The 25,397-nt window shown below is 39.6% G+C and overlaps 1 protein-coding gene across 1 annotated transcript; it reads right to left on the bottom strand.

Annotated features, from left to right (window-relative positions):
* Positions 1-730: 730 nt before the first annotated feature.
* Positions 731-25,397, bottom strand: LOC131888346 (exocyst complex component 8-like; the record flags this gene model as incomplete). The annotated part of the gene is given in 13 exon segments (XM_059237186.1): positions 731-932; positions 2,473-2,556; positions 3,540-3,603; positions 5,061-5,317; positions 6,681-7,008; positions 9,723-10,018; positions 11,386-11,572; positions 17,619-17,716; positions 17,891-18,032; positions 24,389-24,610; positions 24,697-24,785; positions 24,856-25,038; positions 25,187-25,397. Coding segments are annotated over 13 exon segments (2,241 nt in total). The 3' UTR covers positions 731-779.

Raw genomic sequence — 25,397 nt, forward strand, 5'->3', positions numbered from 1 at the left:
CGGAAGTAGCAGTGGAGTCAGTAGGAAAGAAAGGTCGAGAATTCCATGAGGATTCCTAACGATCCTCAATTTCGAAAAGTCCCCGAGGAATGCCGGAAGTGACCCATGATTCCATGTTCATTATGAAAGGAGCTTCACTTAATCGTCTGGTCTGTCCTTTTCGTGACCTGTCAGTCCCAGACACGTACGTACTTTCGGGAAAATAAAGGCAAATGTGCTGGCCCAAAAGGTACTCCAAGTTGGGACCACCTTGGTCCAATTTGAAAAAAAAAACAACCAAATTTAAAACAGGAAATGTTGCTTTCACGTTAGGGAACATAGGGGACGTGAAAAGTAAGTATCCTTCCCCCCTTTCCCTCCCATGACCTAATATTTGGAATGAGGGACGCTATTCCATGGCTTAATTAAACGCTCGTTGTCAACGCTATGCTTGGTCATGGTGCAAATTCCTCTCATTCAATTCGACCTACTTTTCAAGGGCCCTTCTTCGTCAACTCCTTCCCATTTCTAAAGGAGGTGGGTGGAAATCATTTCACGCAATTTGTCTCGGTGCAACTACAAATAAATGTGGCTCCCGTCCTCATTGCACCCGATGTCAACCAGATTCGTTCTTCAAATGAGAAAAGATTGACCTTAAACTCATGGAACATTTGTTATCATAACACTCGTTCCAAAGCCCACCAAAGTTCCAGCGTCCTCATCAATATTCGCGAACCAGGGATGACCAGAATTGGCAAATAGAACATGTATTTATTGACGGATTCGGCAAATCGAGGAAATCAAACAAAGTTGGGATCAGAGTATTTGACGGTAGTGGAGCCCGAGTTCCCGTGGGACGCAGATTGGCTCTCCTTCATCCAGGAATAGGAAGCGTGTAATTTGGCCAATTTTGGACAGTCCATTCCGGTTCGTTCCATGAATTTTTTCTCGACCTAAATTATGAGAGAACAACATGCAAATCAAACGAGGGTTTGGTATCCAAAAGCAACAAAAAAGCGAGAACTCGTGTCATCTCCACTTGGAAATTGTAACAAATGCAGTAATGTATCGTGGCAGGTGGGGATCCGTGCACTTGGCTAGGCCTGTCAACATTTTTGTGAATTGCGTTTCGCATTCCACAGGGGACAAGGTTAGTGCACTTGGAAATGCATCCTTGGAAGACTTTTGAAGCATCATCACAACCTGTGCGAGGGGCATATCACAAATAATGTTTTTCGGTAAAAAGACGACGAAAATGTTTTTTTTTCACATCAGCGGACACTCACCCGAAGGAAAATGAAGTAAAAGACCATAAAATATGACAACATGGTTGACAAACTTTGGTCGCTTCTACTAGCTTTAAACAGTCGATAAAAAAACGTTTTGGAAGGTAGTCAAAAGTTACCAAACTTTAAATTTATTGACAAGTTTCAAAAATTCCCTTTGAGAAAAGTTTCAAGAAAAGAAATTTCCACAATTTAGGACCCAGGAAGCGCCTATTCTTTAGAGCATTAATTGGATTAACAAAAATTGTTGCCACCACACTTGTGGCTACTTTTTTAGACAAAAAAATCCATGGGGATTTAGTGCAAATCAACGACGTGTTCTTTTCTGATGAAAAAGATAAATTAAAACCTCGTTTTTTCGCCAACATTTCCTTAGGATGCTTGAGCATATTTATCTTAAATATAAAAGCTATCGATAAATTACTAGTTACATTATACCATATAAAAATCGTCATATCTTGGAATACTTAGAATGATGCACTTCAATAAATGAATGATCTGTAGGTTTCAAAGTTGAAAACCATATGTGTAACTCAGAAAAAAAGTTAAAAAACAAGCAGTATTCAATATTCGTGTGTACGTCAGTATTCTGATTTCAAAACGTACCCATAAATGCTACGTGGCAGGGGCTGTTTAATGTTATTGTGCTGATCACTCAAAGCACCAAGAGGGAATAGAAAGGGTATAAAAATCGTAAAATTTTTTAGGCGACCGTTTGAGATAAAGGCATTTTCGGTTACTTATGACTGTGCCTCTTTGGATTGTACTCCTCTCGTAAATGCAAGTCCACCTCAATAGAACAAGGACATGTGATGATCTGTTGGTGATACTTGTTTTGACCTTGCTGCCCACCCGCAGTCAATCAATGGTCTTTACAAACTCCTTCCACAGCCTTCTCCCTCCTTTCCCTCTCTTGATGTGGCGTTTGCCCCGTTGCTGATTTTCATGGAGGTCGGAGACCAATTGATTACTCGTAGCTCGTCAAGGCCGTTTCGTGACTCCCTAAGATATCAGGCACAAAATCAAGGCTGTCAAAAGTGGCAACTTGATGATCAGGTTGATAACATTCCGGAGTGATAACCTGATTACAGAGGGCAATTATGGTTGCATTGGATACCGGGGAAAGACCGGAAATCAAGGGCATTGACGACACAAACTAGGTCAAAGTCAACCATATGTAAATCATTAGGTATGACTGGGTTCTTACCAATGACAGCAAGGTGTCAAGCAGAAAGGCCGCGTTACGTTGGATGAACTTGGGACTTGTGTCGCGCAAACGATCGGACCGGATCTGAAACAGAGCAAACATTGGTAGCTTCACATTGGTAGCACACGGTTGTTGGTTGTCTTCGTCTCCTCAGTAATGTGGGTTTCATTCGACTCGCTTGCACAAAATTGAGGGACCATTTGGTTTCTGGGCCAATCCTTGATCTGCAGAGATCCTAATCGCTAATATTATGTTGTCTAATGCCTTCTTTGGCGTGTGGAGGGTCATATCATAATCTGACTTGTTCCAAGGATATTTTGTCTTTGCGGATGTCTGAGACGGAAGACATTGCTATTGGAACACACAAACGGATATTGCTGCAATATGAACTCGGTCGAAAGTGATCCGGTGCCACACATAGTACACTTTGTGCACATGGGCAGTACTTGATCCGTAAAAAGGGCTTATTTGACCAATAAAGATGAGCAAAACGGCCCTTGTTCCGAGCTCTAAAGACCAGGCTATTGGTGTGGCATTGTTTTCTTACAACATTCTCGTTCTCTCTCAAACTTAATGTGATAATAAGGTAAAATGTTGGGGGTTATGAATCCCATTGCTGACACTGATCTTACTTGAAACATTTGCTCACAGATCAGATGGCTCTGTCCCTTGATTAACAATAGAAAATAAGTAGATCTAGACGAGGGTTAACACTATTTCCTTCCGGACAACAAAACATGTCTATTTTCTTATCGCACGCCCATGGAAAGACGATTTTCAGCAACATGGCAACGAACTCAAGGTGTCAATCAATTATCTGCATCAGTGTCAAACCCTGTTGAACTTGAATCGCACATCACTAATGCTCGAGGATTGAGTTTGTTCCAATGCATTGGCAGGCAATGCGTGCAGATGCATTGCGCCACTGCAAAGTTCGTTTCCTGTTGCTCTCTCGCATTCTATTTAGGAGGCGATTTTAGGACATGGGAGATAGAGCTTTCAGTGGATCTGTTTCATGAAAATAAGTCCTGGGTGTATTTATGTGTTCAAGCCCTTCCTCCACTTACCGCTTGCTCAATGTGCCGCAAATGGGAATGGAACACGGACACAAGACTCTCATTGATGAGGGATCTGTAATAAAACCCAAACAGACGTACACTACATATACGAGTTTTGGACCCGAGAGAAATGAACAAATCTTCTCCTGTGCTCAACGTGATTGTCGACTAATAAATGTCATTTTACAGGGTCGGAAAAATTATTCATGACGTTTGTCAAATTATCATGTTTTCAACTTAAAGGATTTACGAAAACCAAGAAATCATTTTTCAACTAAGTGAAAATAGCTGTAATTGGGTTGGTAATTGACGATTTCAAGACTTTGATTTTTAGATACGTATTTCTTGTCCTTGCCAACTAATACTTGAAACGTTGAAGTTAACGTTCATGATCAGGGCACGAGTTTTCATTCGATTGCAAGTCGAGCAAGAAAATCAAACAAATATCTTCATAGGTTTTAACCTCCGTACCATTTTTCTGGTCAGATATTCAACTCATCCGTAAAGATTCAATTACAAGATTTAAAGTGCTTGTCTCCTTGACGTATATCAAATAAAATTAGAGACTAATTCAAAATTAAATGTTGCGAGATTATTTCCCCAGGACAGCTTTGAAAACGAGTGTTATCACTTTTAGATAATCTAGAACAATGAGGGGCATTAGGTTAAGGCACAGTTCAGGGGAAAATGGCTTATAAATTGCATAGTAGTGCAAGGCAACGTATGTATTCCTCAATGTACGTATTTGCACAGGACCAAGAGTTTAAATTAAAACTCATTTGTCTCACAATAGCCGAAATAACTTCATACCCTGACATGTGCCAAACTAATGAAAACGCAAACATTTAACTGGACCAAAGCATTCTTTCCAACCCCAACAAAAACAATTTCTTTTTGATTGTATTTTTTCAAACCGCTAATTCAGCTTGTGGAGTGAAGAACAGGCAATAAAAATTAGGTGATTTTGTGTTTTGAGCGGAGACAAACATTACGATCCACTCGCATCGAGATCCAAGTAGAATTTCAGTAATTGAATGAGTGGCGCTGGTGCAAATTCCTTTTTGGTGTAGCTCTAACACCGTGCTAGTTGCTACTATCTTGGCTCAATCTCGGAATGCTGTTTGGTCAAACAAGCCAGCAAATTGAACCAAATAACAAGCTCAATCCTTGCACTTCACAAGAAGAGTAAATGGAGACACCAAAAAGTCAACCTTCAGAGCGGCTCTAAATTACCTTGCTTTCGCAAGTTAAGTGTCCTGAAATTTTTTTGTCAATTAAGTTTTGAATTTGGTTTGAAGCGATCATTTTTTTTATCTCATCAAAAGGGTTGCTCATATTGATAACTACATTTCAAGTTAAGTTTCTGCCTTTTCTGTTTTTTTTTTTAACAACTGGACATGAAAAAAAAACAGGGATTTTTTTCCCCCCAAAACGACGTTTTAGGTAATTTGTCCAAAATGTGGCCGGAAAAGGTAAAAACCTAGGTCCTATGTTTTAACTTCTTTTCCTAGGTCTACTTAAAACATTTACCTTAATGATGGATTGAATAGCTTCAAGAGACTTTCGGCAAAGGCCAGATAGTTCAAGCTGAAACTGGTGGTATTTCGGGTGAGCGAGATCCAGCATTCCTCATAGACATAGGCTTTGATGGTAGGGAAACCGGCTCCCACCATCTCCTCAATAAATGTCTCGGTTCCAGCTTGGTTGAAGCAATTGATTGGTTCCCATTTATCTTCTTGAGATCGCTTCGTGGCAGCTTCATTGGTACGATCTCGATTTTCGCAAATCTACATTTGCAAAAAAGAACAAGTAACATCGCACTCTTTGAGGTTCCCAGACATATGTTAGTAGCTTTTTAAATGGAAACGATTGCAACTCCAGTAAAATTGGATGCAAATGAAATTCAGTAAAATTGCTCATTTTTCCAATCCAATTCATCGCAATTTCTATTACAATTCAAGTCCATCCCTTTTGCAACATCAACAGCATTGACAAGAAGAATCCAGAGGCAAGAGTTGAAGCCGTTCTTAATACACTCAGGAGTAAGTGCAACAAATGAAATACCAAAAGTGTATTTTTCGTGGTAATATCTCTAAACACTGGCTGAAATTTAATTAATCACCGTCACTTTGATTTCATAAGTAATCAATTGGAATTATTAGGATTTGTAATTCTTATTACGAGTTTGTACTTCCAAGGTCATGTTCCACGATTCAACGAGAACGAGAACGTATGGAAGACTAAGACGGCCATTAGCTTTAGTTTTGATTTGGGAGCCCCTTTTCTGTTAGCGAATAGATTGATTTGGCGCCTCCTGTCGCTTCAATACAATCCCAAAAGATCACAGTTCTAGAGCTTTTCTTTGTGACCAAAGGATCTTGGATCCAAATAAGGCAAGCGATAAATAAAGTGAGGTGGGGAGAGGGGATTGATCAACTTACCTCCGTTTTTGTGCTATGGCATACTTTGCATATATACTGGTTCAAAGGACCTTGGCCACAAGAAAGGAAATGGACGACTTTTGTGCCAAAATTAGACACTAGGAAAGGAGTTTTTTCCCCCTATGAAGCAATCATTCCATTGTTTTCCAAGTGCATATGAATAATGTCCAATCTACTGGACGTTGACACGATTCCTCCTTCGGCATTATCTTGACCCAAATTGTTTTTCTGACTTTGTTCAGGGGGCGCAATCATGCGCTCAATTTAGTAACACGCCACTTTTGGCTGGCTACTATATAAATCAGATGTGATGGTCACGTGGTATGTGTAAATTTGATGAGAAGTGCGTGCCGTACACGAAATACTGGGTCAAATGGCCAAGTGTTTTGGTGGTTTCAAAACATTCAATGATCTGTTTAGTAGAATATGAAATAAATTGGCCTTTCGCTCTTTAGTTTAAGCATTAAAAGTTAACTTTTACTCTGTCGACTGAAAGTGCAAGAAACATCATGAACCGAAAACTCTTATCGTTAATCAACAAGTGTGTTTTAACAATTTGACGTCTACTTTTGCTTCTTTCAATATTTGGAACAGTATCTGTTGAGCGGACTTATCGTATTCAAATGGTCATCTAATTTCATTTCGAGGCTTGGAGTTTTTTTTCCATAATAAAGTTATTCAAGCAGGAAATGTATCAAAATCTGCTTACTGTGCGTTCAATATTTCTTCGAAATCGAGCATCGATCAAGAAGGTTAGATCTACACCCTTCTTTTGCATCTGGACCGCCTGTTCCCGGATGTAGTAGAACGATGTGGCGATCACGTCCAGTGGCCCATTCACATTGATCTTGAAGAGGTGTGAGTCGATGATGTCGGCATAATTGTTCACTTCCAACTCAATCCAACGTATGAAACTGGAGCTGCGAATCCGACCCAGAGCCTTGTGGAACTCCTCCGAGGACTCGAGTACATTGGCAAAGAAGGATCGCGTCAGACGCTGGACTCTCGGAAGAATCGCTCCATTTGACGTGATGCCACTATATTAAGATATCAAGTAGTTTTTAGGCTGTCAAAAAAAACACACACAATAGTATTGATTTTCACCAAGTTTTAGCTCATTTTGTGGGTTAAGATCAATCAATTTCTAGATGCAATTTGCCCAATTAGATGGTCGATTGTTAGTAAGCTGGAACAGATTTATCTGGATTGCCATTCATAGAATATTTGGTTTGTTACCTTATGACGCGGTTTGTTGTTGCAATTTAGGTTGGCAAACAAATCTTTAAATGGTCAAATTAAAATGGGTCGCTTTGGTTCGGCTACTGCCTTGCCAATAACAATGGCCTTGAAATACATATAGGTTAATCGTCGCAACACTTCACCAACAATATTGAGGAAGGTTTGGTGAGTGCAAAAACACTTTTCCTACCAATAAGACAGTTTTCAATTCCTCTAAGTTATCACGGTGGTCAAAAAGCCCTATCAAGTTTCCAGAGAAATACCCTCCCAAAATTGGGCAGTATTCCAGCTTGTAAAATCATATGGAACAACTTTGGTTTTTTGATTTATGGAATTCAAGCCCACATGAATAACTTGGTACCTAAAAACAATCTGAAAAACTAAAATTTTTAAACACCTAATCAATGAAAATTGGGATCACATTGATGCACTTATCACTTACTTAGCAATTATGATCAGATATATTGAATAGGGCTTAGTTATTTCGAATTTAAAGGTAAATATTCATCATTTTTAGCCCCAAAATGCGCCGGCTATATCTACAATTAAATTCTTAAAAAAATAAACACACATTTTCAATATAACAAGAGAAAAATACTTTATTTATTTTCTTGCTAATTTCAAAAGAGCTAAAATCTTGGACAACCTTACGCAGCCCAATCTTATGATTTTATTCCGTAACATTTTGCAAGCGAGAACATTGCCAATATCTGTTTGGATGTTACTGTCAAAACGTTAAAGGGCATTTTTACGACCGTGTTATGTATGACCAAGGCATTCTAGATCATGCTCAAAAGTTGGGAAACCAATGGTACTTATGAAAATAGTTTCTCTTTTTTATTGCTACTTGTAAACATGACCAAATGACATTATTGATCTACCTTCAAGGCCTTGGTTATAAAAAAGGGTGAGTGAGCGTCTTTTTTTTATTTGTCTATTTACTCCATTTTTCGTCGAGTGAAATATTTCTGATCTTTATTTTTGCGAAAATCTTCAGCGCCACTAGGAATGGAATTCCCAGCAGTTCAACACAAAAAACTTATTCATTTTCATTAACTTTTATTTCCATATATTATTTGGTTGGCCAACAAATTAGAGTTGGCGGATCGGGCTAGAAACTTGTCCAAGTCAGACTTTAATACTGCTACTGGATCAACACCCACATACGCCCTACGAATATTTGAGGGCAGCAAATTGAACAATGAAGGAGCCCGAGAAAGAAGAGAGTTGGACTTCATGGTGCGAACTAGCCTGGATTCTCGAGGGCTTGAAGGTACTCTCAAAACGCACATTAAGCCTCGACGGTCACTACAATTGACCCTAAATCCTGGGTTGGGACAAAGTTCGTAAATGCTCTTGAAAACGTACAGTATCAGATACCTTTCGCACCTTCTCTGAATGCTGTACAGTCCCAACTTTTCTAGTCTCTCCCAATACAACAGCTCTCTCATCCCTTTAATATTTCTGGTAAAACATCTTTGCAAACCAGCTGAGCTAATTGGGGCCCAAATGAGCCTAAGTATTGTCCATTTCAAATCCAGTCCCTAATAATAGGATTGCAAATGTATTAAAATTTGAATTTCTTACTTATTCCATCGTTTCGGATGAACAAAAAAAGAAGCACTTGCCTGAACAAATTGTGTGGGTGAACCCTTGAACGCTTTTCAAGTTCGCTCTTCTCTCCTCCTTCCCAACAAAAAAAAACCATGTCCGCCATTAGAGCATTAAAACTTTTCTCTCGCCAAAAAGATCTATGTCTGAGTAATAACTAACTCTAGTTCCAGGCTACTACTTGTTTTCCACTCAAAGTGGCTTTGGGCTGGATTTGGACTCCCAAGTGTTGTTTTCAGACGCTCATGTTTACTTGATCGTGTTGTTTTTGTTGTGAAATGGCGGAAATCTGACCCAGTCTTGGGGGAAATCCGTGTATCCACGTTCCACAAGGAGCGATCCACCTTTCTACGACACACGGAACCAATATGACTGGCTGGTCCAACTCCACATGATCTGGACGCTTAGCTTCCATTTCCATTACGTTCTCTCATTGATGTCAGAACACAAAGATTACACGTCCTTCTTGACACGCCTCCTTCTTGCTCTTGTCCTTTTTATCCGTAAGTGCCAAGTTAACAACGGGATTAAGTCCTTTCCTTTGGCTCTCGCCTCTTTTTCTTTCGTTAAAATTCGAGTTTTCCGTGGTGTAACTGAGTCTTCCCACCGAGATCATTGTCATCCAAATCCTCAACACATCTCAGCTCTCGCTTATAAAATCCCGGTTGAATAAATCGAGCTCAATCTAGATTTAAAGTCATCCCTCTTTCGACTGTGCTTTTCGACTCTTTGAATCGAGGGGGAAAAAGAACCCCATGACAGCTTTTGTTTCGAGCTCAAAAAGATCCGAAGGGCAAAACATTCGCATGATATACTACGTACATGATGGAAATAGAACATCATAAATTCATACCGCATTATACTAGGGCATGATGCCAACCAATACTTCAATGGAACTGACCTCAAGGTGGTCTTGAGTACGGCAGATCGGTGCTGAAGGAACAATTCGCAAGCTTGAGTGGACCTTCCTAATTTGACCAACAGTTTTACGGCTCGTCGAGCGGATCTTGGCCCTCCTTGGAGTGACTTCTCTGTTGTGAGCTCGTTCTCCAGGATCTCCAGCAAGTTCTTGGTTCGATTTTCCAGTTTGGCCAAGGCCACTCGAGCCATTGGAAGATCCGAATGTTGATTGCAATAAACTCGGGCCTTGAAGATGAGATCCACGGCTTGCTCGAATTCTCTTTGAGCTACAAGTACCTAAGAGAGACAAAAAATCCAAGGTGATTTGACAGAGCGTGGAAAGGATGAAGAGTTCTTTAAGGATTCACTGGGAATGAAGAAGGTGCGTCTTACTCAGACGCAAGTTTGTAGTTGTCTTGATCTACAAAGTAAAGCCATGGGTGACCCTCAGGGAATTCGTGATCCATTCGCAGAAAATTGCTAGGAGTTTTGCATTGCACCTCCACTTCAAAATTGCATTTTCTTCCTTGGAAAATGCCAATTACAGTTCTAATAATGATATTCAAATTTTATCTAATTGAACATAAAATCCCCAAATTTATGTATGTTAAGATGGTCAAAGTCACTTCTATTTAGAAATGAACAAATCAAGTCTCCGTACTAGTAAATTGACAATCAAAAAATGCTTTTTTGGTGAGGGTCACAGCCTCATGTCCTTTCTATTTACGTACATGTATGAAAACGGCAATCCATTTTCATATTTTACTCCAAGTTCACAAATCGTGGAAACAAGGCATGTACTTTTTCTCGATCGCGAAAGGCTCTTCTCATCTTCACAATGGAAAATGGCTGCCTTTTTGTTCCGCTTTTCTCTCCCTTGCGAAAAAGGCCAATTCAAACAGGGACAAGGCCCAAAACATGGATGGCTATCGACCTTGGAATCAAATCCCGATGTGTTCACGCGGTGGTCTGTCTCGCAATATATTCATGGTTTTCTTGGTCGATGTTGAATTTTGAGCACTTCCGGGAATGTTTTTTTGTTATCCCATTGCAGTGTTTCAGAAGACGACGAAAGGCCGTTCAAATCGTCGCAAAACATTCATCCCCATTATTTGTTTAAAACGGTAATTGAAGGTGAAAAAAACACGCTGTATGAAGTCAAAACATTCCCTTCCCGAAATAACTTGTTTCACAATGCCTGAGGAAAAGAAGATAGATTCTCAAGCTTCAGAGATGACTTTCCGAGTAGGCTGAATGTGGAATTCGAGTTCGTCCGTGGCTCTTGAGCAGTCTCTAAATTAAGTGGACCTGATCCTTCATGAGGTGACAAGCCCCACTGATGGACGATGCAAGCTGGCTACGAAGATATGCCACCAAGATCTCTCATCAAGTTTTCCTTCTTATGTCTAAGAGAACGCGGAAGGCGGCCATTTTGGAACTCTGGTTCTCCATTCGCACGGTGGGATTAGCGGCATTTAAAGGACCTGGACAAATGTTTCTACCCGTTCGTCTTCATATTATTGTGTGGCACAATGTTTTACTAACCACTCAGGCCTCATTATTGTATATCCTGGAAGATTATATTGCAATGAGCAGGTAAACCTGGGCCACCCTGAACATTGCTAAACTTCAGAATGTGATTGAAAAAGACTCATGGCACTTACCTCCAAATCATCATTAAGCTCCAGCATCCATTCCGGGAGTTCGGCATCATTCTCAGGATCCTCATTCTCATCGTCTTCGCCTTCTTCTTGATCCTCTTCCTTCTCATCGAACGGATTGGCGGTGTTCTCGGGCACTTCATTGCGGAGAAACGGATTCCTCCGGATACTGGCACGAACCAATCGTTCTCTAATAAACGCAAAAAAAGACTGCATGAAATGAGTTCAGAGAAAAGGACATTGGTCCGATTCATGATTCTTGACGGATACGGAAGATAAGGTTAGTTTAGCTTTCAAATGGCTCGACTACATATTAATGAACCTTCTTTGCACATTTCGAAAGGACAAAATTGAAATTTCAAAATAAGGAACAAGAACCATATGATTTGAGTAACATCTGGCTCTGACTCTCCTACAATATGACAAGTAAGTTAGGTGAAAGGCATTCTTTCATCAGTACTTCAAACCAACCCCTTGTTCCAATTAGCACTTTCCATCCGGATTCTCAATAGGGGGAAATAGGAGGACAATCAAACGAGGACTTTTATGAAAGGAGGAGAAGGGGAGTAGGTTTCTATTTGGCTTTTTCTCTTGCCACAACCGTTTTGGGGACCGGTTGCTCAGTTCGGTCCCATAGGATAGTTTTGAAGTTTACAATAGGCTTAAAATAAATCAAAACGAATCAGCAAGGCAGAATCAAACAAAAAAAATATCTATTTAATTGTGCTATCATCAAAATGATTGGATCCACTTCAAAAGTCCCGCTCTTCCGTCAATTGCAAAGTCACTGCCTCATTGACATAATTTTTGATCCTTGAATAAGTACACAACACAGAAAATGCTCATCTAAAAAAATTCGGGTTTTCTACCAATCGTGTGTGGCTCTTTCAATGTTCTTATGTGATCGTCTATATTTGTGGTAAGCCTCCAGTTTTATTCGATTTCAACAATTATGTTTCATTCAACGAACTAGTACAGTAGCCTTCTCAATCTTTTATAGTTAAAATATGCTATGACTCTGCATAAATACATGAAAAAATCTAGTTCGGGTAAACCCGCCAGTTTCAGCCACAGGTCTTATGGTTTATCTGCAATAGTCGACGGCCGAATATAAATGGATAGATTAATTTTGAATCTACAAAGATCTAACAGCTTTTCCAGGGGGACAAATGACAGAGTGGTTAAAAACTCTAGTCAAGTTTCTAGAGAAATACCTAAACCCATCTTGGCATATTTCTACCTCGCAAAACCATAAAATATAATTTTGCTTTCATTGTTTTATGGATCTTTAGCTCAGGTTAATAACTTCGATGCCCAAAACATAAAAAAACGAAGTTTCAAAAATTTCATGCGCTTCAGAGCACATTTATTTTGCCCTTGGATTCATATCAACATGTGATCGTTTCAACCAATACCTATTGTACCGAAAGTAGTTTTGGAGCTAAAACGAATGAAAACGGCACCATTAATCCCCATATAACTTAGTATTGGTGAAATATATCACATGTTGATTTGAATTCAACAGCTAAGTTTGCTCCAAAGTGCATCGAGAAGTTTTCTTTTGAAAATGAGTTTTTTTAAATGTTTTTTTTGATGTGGAAGTTTAAAATCTAAGCTAGAAATCCATAAAGAATCAAATCGAAGTTGTATCTTATGGTTTGGCAAGCTAAAAAAATTCCAATTTGTGTATGCGTATTTTCATCAAAGCTTAAAAACGCATTTCTTTATCCAAGTTCAGGTGCCAACCTTTCTCTAGTGGATGAAAATGTATTTGCTCTTTTCAATGACCGTCTTTCTCGTCCGTATGTTATGTTTATTCATTTTATTTCATCCATCTGTCCAAAATCTGACAATGATGACCCTGTCTGCTGAGCTTCATTTAGAGCAAATGGCTTTATAAAAACAGACCAATTCGATCCAGAGAGTGCCATTGGTTGGAAGAGCATCTCTGAGACGTCCTCTAAAAAAACGTCATCATTTCCAATGAGCCAAGGACAGGCTTGACGGCGCACTTTAAAAAAATGGCTAAATGGCTTCTTGCATCATGGTCAAGGTCATTGGTTGATGATGTTGTTCCGTCTGAAGGGTTTCCATTAGATTGGTATTAGCGGGCAAAATCAGCCAATTGGTGTTTCCCCCGTCTGTCAGACATGAAATGGATGGGATCAAATATTCCTTGGAGGGTCTCTCTACTTTGGGAAATTGCTCTTCTCTGCTTTTCCTCTCCATCTAGATTTAGAGGCCTATTGTATCAGACTCACTTGATGAATCTTCTTCACACAAGTTGAACAAGGAAAAACTGACGGCCTATGAATCAAATTGAACCCCCAAGTGCTCTTAACCAGCTTTAACGATCTGGTCGTCGACAAGGCCAATCTCATTCAGCTGCAATAATGTGTTTTATACCAAGGACGCAGATGATAGATAGAGCGATAGATAGAACGGATAAAAGAAAGGACAGGAATCTCGTCAATGGGTTTTCGATTCTTGCGACCACGTTCAATGTCATCTATTTCTGCTTCCCCAGTTTCGGTTGTTGGCCTGATTTTGCACACAACGTGTTTTGCGGCAGTGGAACCACTCAGAACAAGGAACAAGAAGACGAAGAAGATGATGAGAATGAAGCCAAGCTATCTATCCCCTGGAAAAGACCCACAGTCCTCTAACCATCAACCTCCTTTATGCCAACTAGTGTTGCACCGACACTTAAAACAGTACACGACCAGACAAGTTCCAAGAGAGGGTCAATATACTTTTTTGATCCTTGTTGGTATGAACAGAGATATTTGCTAGAAATGAATTGGAGACGCTTTGAGAAAACTAATTGTCAACAGATGAAACAAATATCTGTTGACCTACTGTGCGTAGCAGAGTTTTTATGGCAACTATAGAGCGTCAGACCAAGGGGCCTAAAGAGAATCAAAGCAAACAGAAATGCCATGGTCAGACATATTTTCATGCCTGATAAATATTAAGGAGCAATTGACTAAGACAAATTCCCTTGCTCACAAATGCAATCAGATGATAATGCTTCTGTTAAGTTCCTCTCTGCAGTCAAAAGCATTGGAAAGTTGGTGGAATAAACAAAATAACTAATACATTTTGACTGCCATTTTCACACTTGATTTATTGGTGGGTGCTAGGGTTGGTTGAAGGCATTGAGGCTCTATGATTGGAAGGGCGAGCCTTTCATGCAAGCGAAGTCGGTCATCAGATTGTCCTATGTTTCCATTGTTCGATAGCATACTGGGACCTTGAAGCGGGGAAATCATATGACGTCATGGCCATTTTTTGGGAGTTTACTCGAACTTTTGGGGCTTTATAGCTCTTTGTGAAGGGATTAAATTGATGTCAGGTCATTTATCCTAGAAACAAACTGCTCATCTAACATTGCATCTTTATAAACAGCCACATTTTTACTCATTAACAAACATAAAAAAATACTTTAAAACCTTAAAATGTGGTTTTTAGGCGCATCCTAATTACTTTGAAGTTGCCTATTTTGCAAATGGTTTTTCATAAACGAAGGATTTTTTTAAACCGAATATTGGCATTTGTATATTGCTTTGCTTTATATTACCCTAACTATTTTGAAAAGTAGGCCAGTGACCTCCCCGAAGGTGATGATGACTCATCAGTAAAGACGGCCAAAATATGCATTTAAAACTCGCTTTTCAGCAATTCTGAACTTGTTTTTTAGTATGAGTTTAATTCAAAGAAGTATGGTTTTGCATCAGAAAAGCTGAATCTAAAATAACTTGTGGCAATCATTTGCATCATGCTCGTAACGACTTACTTGAAGGGGTGCCAGGCCACGAGGAGAAATTCTAACTCGCTCAAAATAATAAACAGTGAAATGGAAGATTGTGACCCTCAGAGGACTTTACACATCTTTATTTAGAAGACATCTTTAAGTTGATTGACGAGAGGGTAATTGTACCGGACCACCCTGGCAAGTCTTTACAGGGAGTCAGCCACTGGTTTTACACTTCACAATCACATTGCAAACATTTGATCAAGACCAATTTGCTTTCTCCAAAAAGCCGAAATATGCACAAAAGAAAGAGGAAAACACGAAAAATGCACAAAAACATTGATGAAAACACAGAATATGCAGTATATGCGAATGCACCTGTCCTATGACTTAAAATGGATAATGTATATTTTGGCCGTCTCTACTTATCAGACATCAAACATGACTCCACCACGTCTTCTCTAAAAAACAGTTACTTGCGACGGTGAGATTTAATCCTACGTCATCTAGGGTGAAGTTTCTGGTCATATTCGCATTGCTTTTTAGACCACTTGGTAATACCTTGTCCATTTGTCGCATAATTTTTGCATAAAAATACACAAAAACTTATGCCACCCATGCTTTACATGCAAATAAAGGTATTTAAGGGCATTAGGATATATAATAAATAACGCCTTGTTTGGCCGTACGTAGTTAGTCATGAAGCCTAAGTCAATATGATACCGATTTGTATTCACAAAATTGTCGAACAAAAACGCATTTAAAGCGAAATATCTTACCACAACCAAAACTTTCGAGTGTGATGCCTAACAAAATCACATTCACATCCTTGTCATGTCCTTTGGCACGACTATTTCTTCCTCGTTGCTTGATGGAAAAGAAAGTACTTTACTCAACAAAGGACACGAGGAAGGTGGACTGAAAGACTAAGGACAATAAGTGTCGTTTTCTCCCTCAATCAAATCCCAAGAAAAGAAAATGTGTCTCAAATTTTAGCTCAATCAAACGATTGACTCAAAAGTTATGCCTTTTCCAGGATGACGAAGTATGTGTATGTATGGTATGTAGAGGGGCTCTTGGCGAAGACGTTATTTCAAATTAATAATCCAAGCTAATAAGTTCATTCTGTAACCAGCTTTTTGTGTGGCAATTAGACGCCATAGTGGGAATTTTCATAACGATTGAATTGTTATTGTAGAACTAAGGGCAATTTGACAAAAAATGTTACAAAAATTGTTACGTCCTTTTGGACGATTGGGATGTCAATTTTCCTTCAAATGACGCTAGTGCAAAGACAATAGGGGATGTCAAGTGAAGGAAATTCAAGGGAAAATGTGGTCCGGCACCCTGATTTTGGGAATTTTGGGGAGGGAGAATTAAGACAAACATGACAGTAAACGTCCACTATCCGCCCATTGAATTTTCAATCATCGAGTGATTTTGAGTGAGCTGTGCTACAAAACCCAATAAAATGAGCATATTTGGTGTAATTCGGTGAACGCACTATCAAGTTGGTTCTATATCACTATGCTATTTGCTACGACAGGCAGATAAAAATGTTATAAATGTCATAATTCAATGCATGCACAGTGGGGTTTGGCTGGGCTTGTTATCTTTGATTTTATTCCATAGAATAACGTCAGTTGTTCATGAACACGTTCATTTGACAAGCCCTATACCAAACTTCAATTTACTGTAACTTCTCAAGGAAAGCCAAGATCATGCTAAATTTTGGCATGCGAGTTCCTGTAACTCATTTCCAATTCATCTTGTCAAGGAAAATTTAGTAGCTTAATTGCGATCTGTACCAATGAAAATGAGCAACTGAACGCCCAAGTGGAGGTCTCCACGTATTGTGCCCTTCTTGGCCTTTTCAACGTTCAGTACAGACAAGGCTCATTTGACTTGAGCCTTGTATTGCCTTGGGCTTTGAATGGGAATATATTTGTGATCCAACTGCTTGATTAAGCTGAAATGTAAAATATTTAGCCACTCTAACGTGGTACAAGTCCCTTTCCCAACCTCAGCAGCGTCCCCAAGTCCCCAATATCCCACAAGTTTGTTTATGGCTGAACAAAGGTCCATGTTTGTCTGGTCGGGTTGCAGCCATGAGCCATCAGCAATTTTTTTTTCTTTTCCAACCAATCCATTGAGGCCCAAGTTTGATGGTCTATGAAGAGTGACTTAGAGAGAAAGGGGATAAGGAGAGGGGAAGACGACATTTGCCGAGGCAATTTCGCCTGAGTCAAGACTCTTTCCCTTCCTTCTTTTACACTCAGGTCCTCAATTTGCGGATATCATCCTTATCCAAGTATTTACAACTTGGCAAGTCTATCATCTCAATCTTCCTCAATTGGTTTAGTATCTGCTTGGCGAGAAGGTATCGAAACTCGATAAGAAAGTAACGAATAATTCGTCCAAAGAAAGACAAGCGACAGAGTGGGTTTGCTTTTTTGCTGTTGTTGTAGTCGTTGTTCCATACCTTTCACGTTGAGTTATGGTATCACTCCGTTTCAACGCCTGGGTTTCTTGCTCTTTTTGGCGGCGCTTTTTCGCATCTTCAAACGATTCCATCCAATCCTAAGCGGGAAAAGAGTACAAAAGAAACCTTATTGAAGAACTTGAGCATCATTTTCTAAAGTCAAGTCAAGACATGAACTTGATATCATCCAAGACCCTTCTACTCTACCTCTTGGACTTCAAGAGCTTCAGGGCTTCTAATCTTTTTACGCAGAACATACTCTATGTACGTACCTTTTTGGCTGTTTCGTTGGCACATTGGAACAATCGAGCGTCGGGATAGACGAGCAATTTAAACGCAAACTTCAATCCACCCAAATCTCTCACATTTACAACGGCTAGAGAATCCAGCTCGTAGAGATCCGAGAATTTGAATCTGAAAAAAAAACCGGTCAAATGCTAGGTTTTAAATTCAACTAGGTTATCAACAGTTGTTTTGAGGTATTTATAGAATTCCAATTCATTGGCGGTCAAATATATTCAATTAGCGTATTACGTTTCTTTAGATGGAGCATTTTTGTGTTCTTCATGATGAGCAGATACAATTATGGCTGTCTAAATAAAGCCTTTCATTTGTCAGACATTTATGATCCATTTGGGGAGGGAAAACATTCATTCGTACAGAATTATTACAATGTGACAGGATAGTTTTAGTACATACATGTTTCCCGTATTTTTTGTATATGTAAAAAAGGCCATCGTGTCCAAGTAAGGATTAACTTAGGACTAATGCCGTCAAAGAAGCTCTAGAAACTCATTGAGTAAAGTGGAGTTCACAATCGTAATTGAATTAAATAGATTGATGCCAGAGGCCGGTTCTTTGAATCACGTCTAGTTCAAGCATAAATTCATTGACTAGTTTACCGTTAGTTAGCGGTGACTTAGTTCACGAACTTTTTCGCGTTCTTTGAATCCCGGATAATTCATGTTTAATTACCGGCAAATTAGCCTGTTTTTTAAAGCTCTCAAATCAGGCGTAAAGACGAAATTGAGCATCTTTATCAATTAGCCGTGTCGTCGGATTCATTGGATACCTCTCTAAAAATCGGGCCTCAGCATACGAAATGAAACCGGTTAGACAATTATCTCGACTCTTGGTTTCTTTTCTGCTTCTTTGGAGTCTAGACTGATATCATTTCTATGAGACCAAAACTTTCCAGTCACACAGTAAAGCTGGTGATCTCTTAATGGGCGTGCATCACAATTCTCACTGCTTCACTTCATATCACAATCCCGGGAATGAGAATGAGTGTGGAATAACCACCAGACAATAGAAACGACCAATTGTAGGCGTGGCTTCAAGGAAGAAAAGGAACGACAAGGACTAGAGCTTAAAGAGCTCGGACTTCGAATAATAGGACTGATCAAAGTCTACCACAATATTTCTTGAGCATGGAATAAATACACGTGGTGATGGGTTTGGGCTTCAAATTTCAAAAAATGATGTTTCGCACCTTCTGTGACCAAGGTTGCGAAAACTAATCGAGTGGTAGAATGTGGGGAAAAGCTATATGAAATTTCTACTCCGTGGAAAAACTTTTGGCTGAGTTTTCCTGAGCAAGTTCAAACGAAGACCAAAAACAGTAATTAAATTTCTAGTACCTTCGCGAAAGCAAAGGCCAAGTGTTGCCACAAGAGAGTCATGGTAAATTTGCTCTTCTTTTTCGAGAGCATACATTGAATGTGGCTAACACTGCTTTTTAAAACCCATCTCTAGAACCCACCGAAAACTGCCAAGTTTCGAGCTATACGTAGTAGCCCCCAAAAAGATGATCAAAGCCAAGAAAATACAGGAGGGAGAAGTTGATGGTTCTGTCCGTCACATCGAAATTAGTGCTAAAGGAGAGGGTCAGGATGTCCAAGAACTGCTTTAGTTGCACTCGTCCTAGTTAACAAAAAGGTACTTTTTGTATTCCAAGTTCTAGGGTCAAAAAGTCGAGCCAATAAAGACGTCCAAATATATTATCCCGATGCATTTCCAATGAGCAGCAGGATCTCCGTCTGTGAGTGTGAATTTGCATCTAAAAGTGCCCTTGAGATTGAAAAACGAAATGACTTGATCTTCACTTGGGACTGATTGTCTATCTGAATTATCGGAAGATGCGATGGCTCACTGGGCCTCGTTAGGCCGTCCTCTAAACGGTCATTCTACGTGAGATGAGGAGCCTCACTTGAAGGTTTGAAATCCATTCAACAGGTTTTTGCTAGGTTGAGACCATGAAATTACAGTTGTACCGCTGGAGAACCGAGACAAATGAGCGTGCTGATATGCTTACGCTAATTTTCAAAATGCTTCAAGCGCATTCCTCAAAACCGCCAATGAGTACCGCCAGAAGTAAGAAAATGCAGTGGAATGTAATAAACATATGTGCAATACAAGGCACAAAAACCTCCTCCATCGTGTTGTCCCCCTTGAACGAGGCCCTGTTGGATCCATGGTCTCCCACTTTCAAACAATATCTCGCAGACCCTCTACGGTCAAGGCAGATCAGATCCGGACATGTGGACTGCATTTGACACGACGCAAAGAAAGCAATGTGGTTCGTTGTCATGGACTATTCTCCGTCCACAGGTTAGTTTTCGCCATACAAACGAGAGACGAGCTCATTAGCGAGAGAGTCTGGATTGTGTGGAATCGACGGAATCAAAGACGTAGAAGACGTATTCCTTTTCCCTCAACCCTCAAGGAGACTGGAATGAAAGTTTGGTGGCCATAATTTCCTGCATATTGAAGTTGATTAATACTTTTGGCCAGTTGTGAGACTCGAGAGGCTAAACATGTTTCAAGACGGAGCCTCCTCTTGGGATCGGTAAGTATTCAAGGAAACCTCACGATTCTTCCATAACTTAAAACTTTGTTCAACAACGACATACCCATCCATACCTTTGCCTTTTCACAGGCCAACTTTCAGAATGATGGCAAGGAGCTCACTCACATCAAGTTTTCAAATCAGAAAACAAACGATTTGTATCAATGCCATGCACATACTAATGCATCAACGATGACTTGGATTGGACAATCGTCCGCAAGCACATGTTATATTTAAAAAAAAATAGAGAATACTTCAACATTTGGGTCATCTTTACCCCGAATGTGTTCGATTCTAAGTTAGGAATGAATACTCAAATCTGAAGACCAGAATGACAATCATGCTCGAACTGAAAAAGCATGTAATTGAGCCAAAGGAGGCTTTGAGGATTTCTTTTTTGCTTCAAACTTTGCCTTTGATGTTTTCTTGTGTCCATCGTCCAATTTCATGCGCCTCTTTCGCATCAAGGTGCTCAATATAGAATATGAGTCGGCGAGGGGATCACAGGATTATCAGAATCGGTTCTCCGTCAGGGACGTCTCTTAAGCTAAGATACGAAGCTTGCCAAAACGTGGCGTCTCCTCCATTATACTGAAGGGTATCATTCCGTTGGAAGGGAATTGACCCGCCTACATGTCTCATGGAAAGGGTCTATGCTAGTCATTAGGCTACAATTCCATCCAAATTTGATTGTGTTTAGATTTCAATCATTATAGCTAGGAGTCGGAAAGTGAACTTTTTTGAGGTTAGATTATGTTTGGTACTATTTAGCCTATTTTGAGACAAAACACTTTTTCACGAGTTCTAACCATAGCATAACTTAAAAACGAGTTTTTTTCGGGGGAATTGAAGGATTTTTGTTATAATGTTCGGTAAACTTTATGACACATACTGCGTAGTGTCTGACAATGTTTGTCCCCGCTCCAAGATTTGTTTGACCTTGAACCCCAAGCTTTCAATAAGAGGAATTGCTGAACACGTACAGAAGTGCTACACTACAAATGACTTAATTTCAGCCTAAAGGCACCAAATTCACCGCACAATTCACCACAACAATGTTCGAAGATGCAAGTGAGCACAGTCTTGAGGTCAGAACAAAAACTCAGGACCTGTTGAAGATCGGCAAAAAAGCAGAGGTAGGTAGGTGAGCCTCCGAGCGTCCGTCCATCCTCGAACCATTGGAAAGTGGAGAAATTCATGGAAGAACGCCGAATCCCTGGACAACAGACTAGACCGAGAGTTAAGATCTAGGATTGCGAGAGTCAGTCTTTAGATGGCTCGGAGGGTTACAATCTCCTTTCGACTAAAATTGGATCATTCATGGTATAGGGGTAGGTTTTTCAATGGTTCGTTTTGATGAAAATATGATCAAGCAATTTGGGAGGACGGGGGAAGGATTTTCAATGGGCGTAAAGAGTGGCCCCTTAATTTCCTTACACCCTGAGAAGTACATTCCATATAATATCTTTTACACAATCTTTTTCTCTAAAAATCGAAGGATAAAAACATCATATTCATCTTGTTTTTGTTATGTTTCAATTCAATAACATTTTTCTTTTATTTTGATCATCTCTTCCCTTTGAATGCATGTATTGATTGACTTTGATGGCTAACCTAAGGTGCATTATACATTCTCTACGAGCTATAACGTAAGTTATAGTGTATCCAACTGACTTTAATTCTCACACAATGATGGATTTAATTTTAGAGACTACTCATCTACTTTGTCCTCGACCATGATTTCAGAATGCTTCAAAATATGACTTTCACGTAGAAGTCATAAAAATGTGCCTAAATTAAAATAGAATTTTTCGTTCAATCAAAGGCAAGACAATATTTCTGAGGCCAAAGAACGAGAAGATCGTGAAAAACAATAATTAAGCAATTTTTAAATTGCTTAATTTAACCATAATACATGAGGAACCAAACAAACTTGTATTAACGTTTTCGCAATTTATTTTGGCTGATTTTCATAACCTAAAAAAATATACCAAAATCACAAACTGTTTTCCGGCTCCCAGTGACATCTCTATGAATGTGCTACGCATTATCAGAGCTGTTTACAAGAGCACTGAACAAATAGTTCATCCCTGATCATGTTTGATAATCTTTTATCATATCTAACCATAATTGTATTATTGGTTTATGCTTACCTTTTTCAGCCTTTACGCTATGATATGACCAAGGGTTGCAATAATGATTATCACAATATAGTTCAATATCTTTCGTTCATAATTTTCCCAAACAATTTTAGGAAGGTAAATTTCTAGACCATGCACGTATGACCTCTGGTTGTTCCCCGTCAAGATGTTGTAATCTTGCTAAACCAGGGTTTTTTTTTCCAGCAAAAAAATTAATTCTAGCCAATCGGATTTGAAATAAAGATCGTGGTAAACATGGTCTCTTTCAAGTTAGTAATAATTTCTCAGAATTTGTCAGTTATCTTGTTATGACTGGTTAGGGTCAACGAAGGCGCTTTAAAGGGCCTATCTTTACGTCTTATCAATAGGGCTACTAAACACATTCAAGCCCATTTTTTCTTCACTTTTTCTAATTTGTTTTTTTCTTTTTTGCACACTTCCTATACAATATTGGGAAAGGAATTCCCATCACTTCAACACAAATAACTTCTTCATTTTAGTAAGCTTTTATTTTCACATATTATCTGATCGACCAACGAATTAGAGCCGGCGGATCCAACCAGCGATTAAATATGGGGTTGGATCAGGTATTTTGATCACTAAAAAATATGTCTAAATCTGACTTAAAGGATGTTACTGTATCAACAAGGCCTCCGTATTCCCTTCGAATATTAGAGGGAAGCAAATTGCACAATGTAGGAGCCCGAGAAAGAAGAGAAGTGGACTTCATTGTTCGAACTAGTCTGCATTTTGGAGGGCTTGAACCTACGTACAAAGTTCATTTGCAATTTACACTCTTTTATTTCGATCTATCTTTGGTAAAAAGAAACCAATTGATGTTCTCTGTTTTTCTTGCTGCAAATCTACATTTCCAAAAGAAATTAGCCAAAATCTTTTACATTTTTGCCCAATCCAGTCTTTTGCGCGCGCCTTCTCATTAGAATTGATTTTTTAAAATAACATATTTCAAAAGCTGTTTTGTAGAAAATGGTTTTTTTTCGCTCCAAGCCAGGGACAGCTGGGCTAACTCGTTATGGTTTTAACATAATTTATTATATTATTTCAACGCTTCTTTCTACTGCTACATATATTGATGGATCACGCATCTTGTCTTCAATTTTGGATATTATTCATTGCTTGGTTGTGGAGCTCCACCAAACAAAGGATTTCTAACTGTCACAGGTTGTTAAACGATTTAAAACGATGTTACATATCAACCAATCGAACAATACGTATCAAATTTGAAAACCGCAATTTTCCAGACAACAAAGAACATACCAGTAGCAATGAAGTGTTTCGAATTGCCTTTATGTCTGTTTTAAGGTATATAATCTTTCATCAAGAAAATTAACTCGCTCTTCATACACAGGTGATTAATTTTTTCGGTTTGTTTTTTTTCAAGGGCTTTTCTAACCGCTACAGTACTATTAAAATGAAAGATTATACTTCGTCCAGGATTTGCTTGATATCCTGATTTCCAAAAGTACTCATAGATATGCCACCATTTATTTTGACCCAAATTAAGTACATTCAGATCAGCATTTTTCGTCCTTATTACGAGACCTCCCTTGGCAAGTAAGCAAAAGAGAAGAAGTTGGCATTTACATATTCAACATATTTAACATTGCTTTTAGGAAGTGCCAGATGGGCTCTTGACTTTCTTTGGCAGAACCCTTAGTAACACTCAGTGACGAGATATTTTCATCATAGAGTTTGGCTATGCCCTTAACTACATCTCGTACCTTCTTCAGGACTCGCATTTTGTCCGGTCTGGAGCTTACCTGATGGGTCCACGTCGATTGGGCAGCCAAGTGGCGATCATGAATCCGTCGTTCAAGAGGTACCCGTGGACTCGGTGAAGGGCAGTGTTTTCATTCAAGTCCATCTCGACCAGATCCCCCTCATGCAGCAAGAAACGATTGGGCACATCCGTCACGTGACTGCAGCCTTCCACCTTATCCAAAAGGTCATACAGCTTCCGACGGCCTTCTTCAAAGTCATTTCTAGTGGACAATAAAAAATAACACCAATGAAACACGATCCAAAGACACCTGACAAGCATTCGATCTCATGGATTACGCCACTGCACCTTTTCGATTTGTCCCCTGGCAGATCGCCTTCATAGACCACATCCGGATGGCCGGATCCGTTCTCGCCCAACTCTAACGCCGATGGCACCTATGCAGAGATATCAATCAGCCTGTGAGGGGGACTATCTTTTCTGGAGAATCAACCTGATTGGACCCACCTTATCTCCCAAAATACTGGTCTGTCCCAACTTGGATAAGATGTTCCTCTGTTCCGTGATCATGTGAGACAATTGATACATCTCGGACTCCAAGAACGAGATCTCCTTGGCCGTCTCGATGAATTGCTTGTAGTTCTCAAACACATTCCGTTTCAAATGGGAATGGGTGTCTTCGGACAAGGTCTGCAACATTCAGAAGGGCGTTTCAATTTCTATACATCCAGTATGTATACGTACACAGCTATATATACGCGTACATAGATACATACACGCACAGTATAGGTACGTAGCTCCGTAAATAGCGGGGATGTTGTTGGGTTGATACACTTACTTGAATGTTCTTCCTCTGTTGTTCCAATTCATGTCCTCCGACACAACGGGAGGCCAATTCACGGACATAGATATCCGGCGAGTAGTCAGCGGCGGCCAATTTCCGCCTGAGCAGACTCAAATCCGCCGTGGTGGACATCCCGTATACCGCCTTCTATCCCCCACTGTTCTCAGGTCACACCTATGATTTGGACTGGGGAAGATATTGCTTG

The sequence above is a fragment of the Tigriopus californicus genome, chromosome 10 (assembly GCF_007210705.1).
Source record: "Tigriopus californicus strain San Diego chromosome 10, Tcal_SD_v2.1, whole genome shotgun sequence".
In the NCBI taxonomy this organism is placed as follows: Eukaryota; Metazoa; Arthropoda; class Copepoda; order Harpacticoida; family Harpacticidae; genus Tigriopus; species Tigriopus californicus.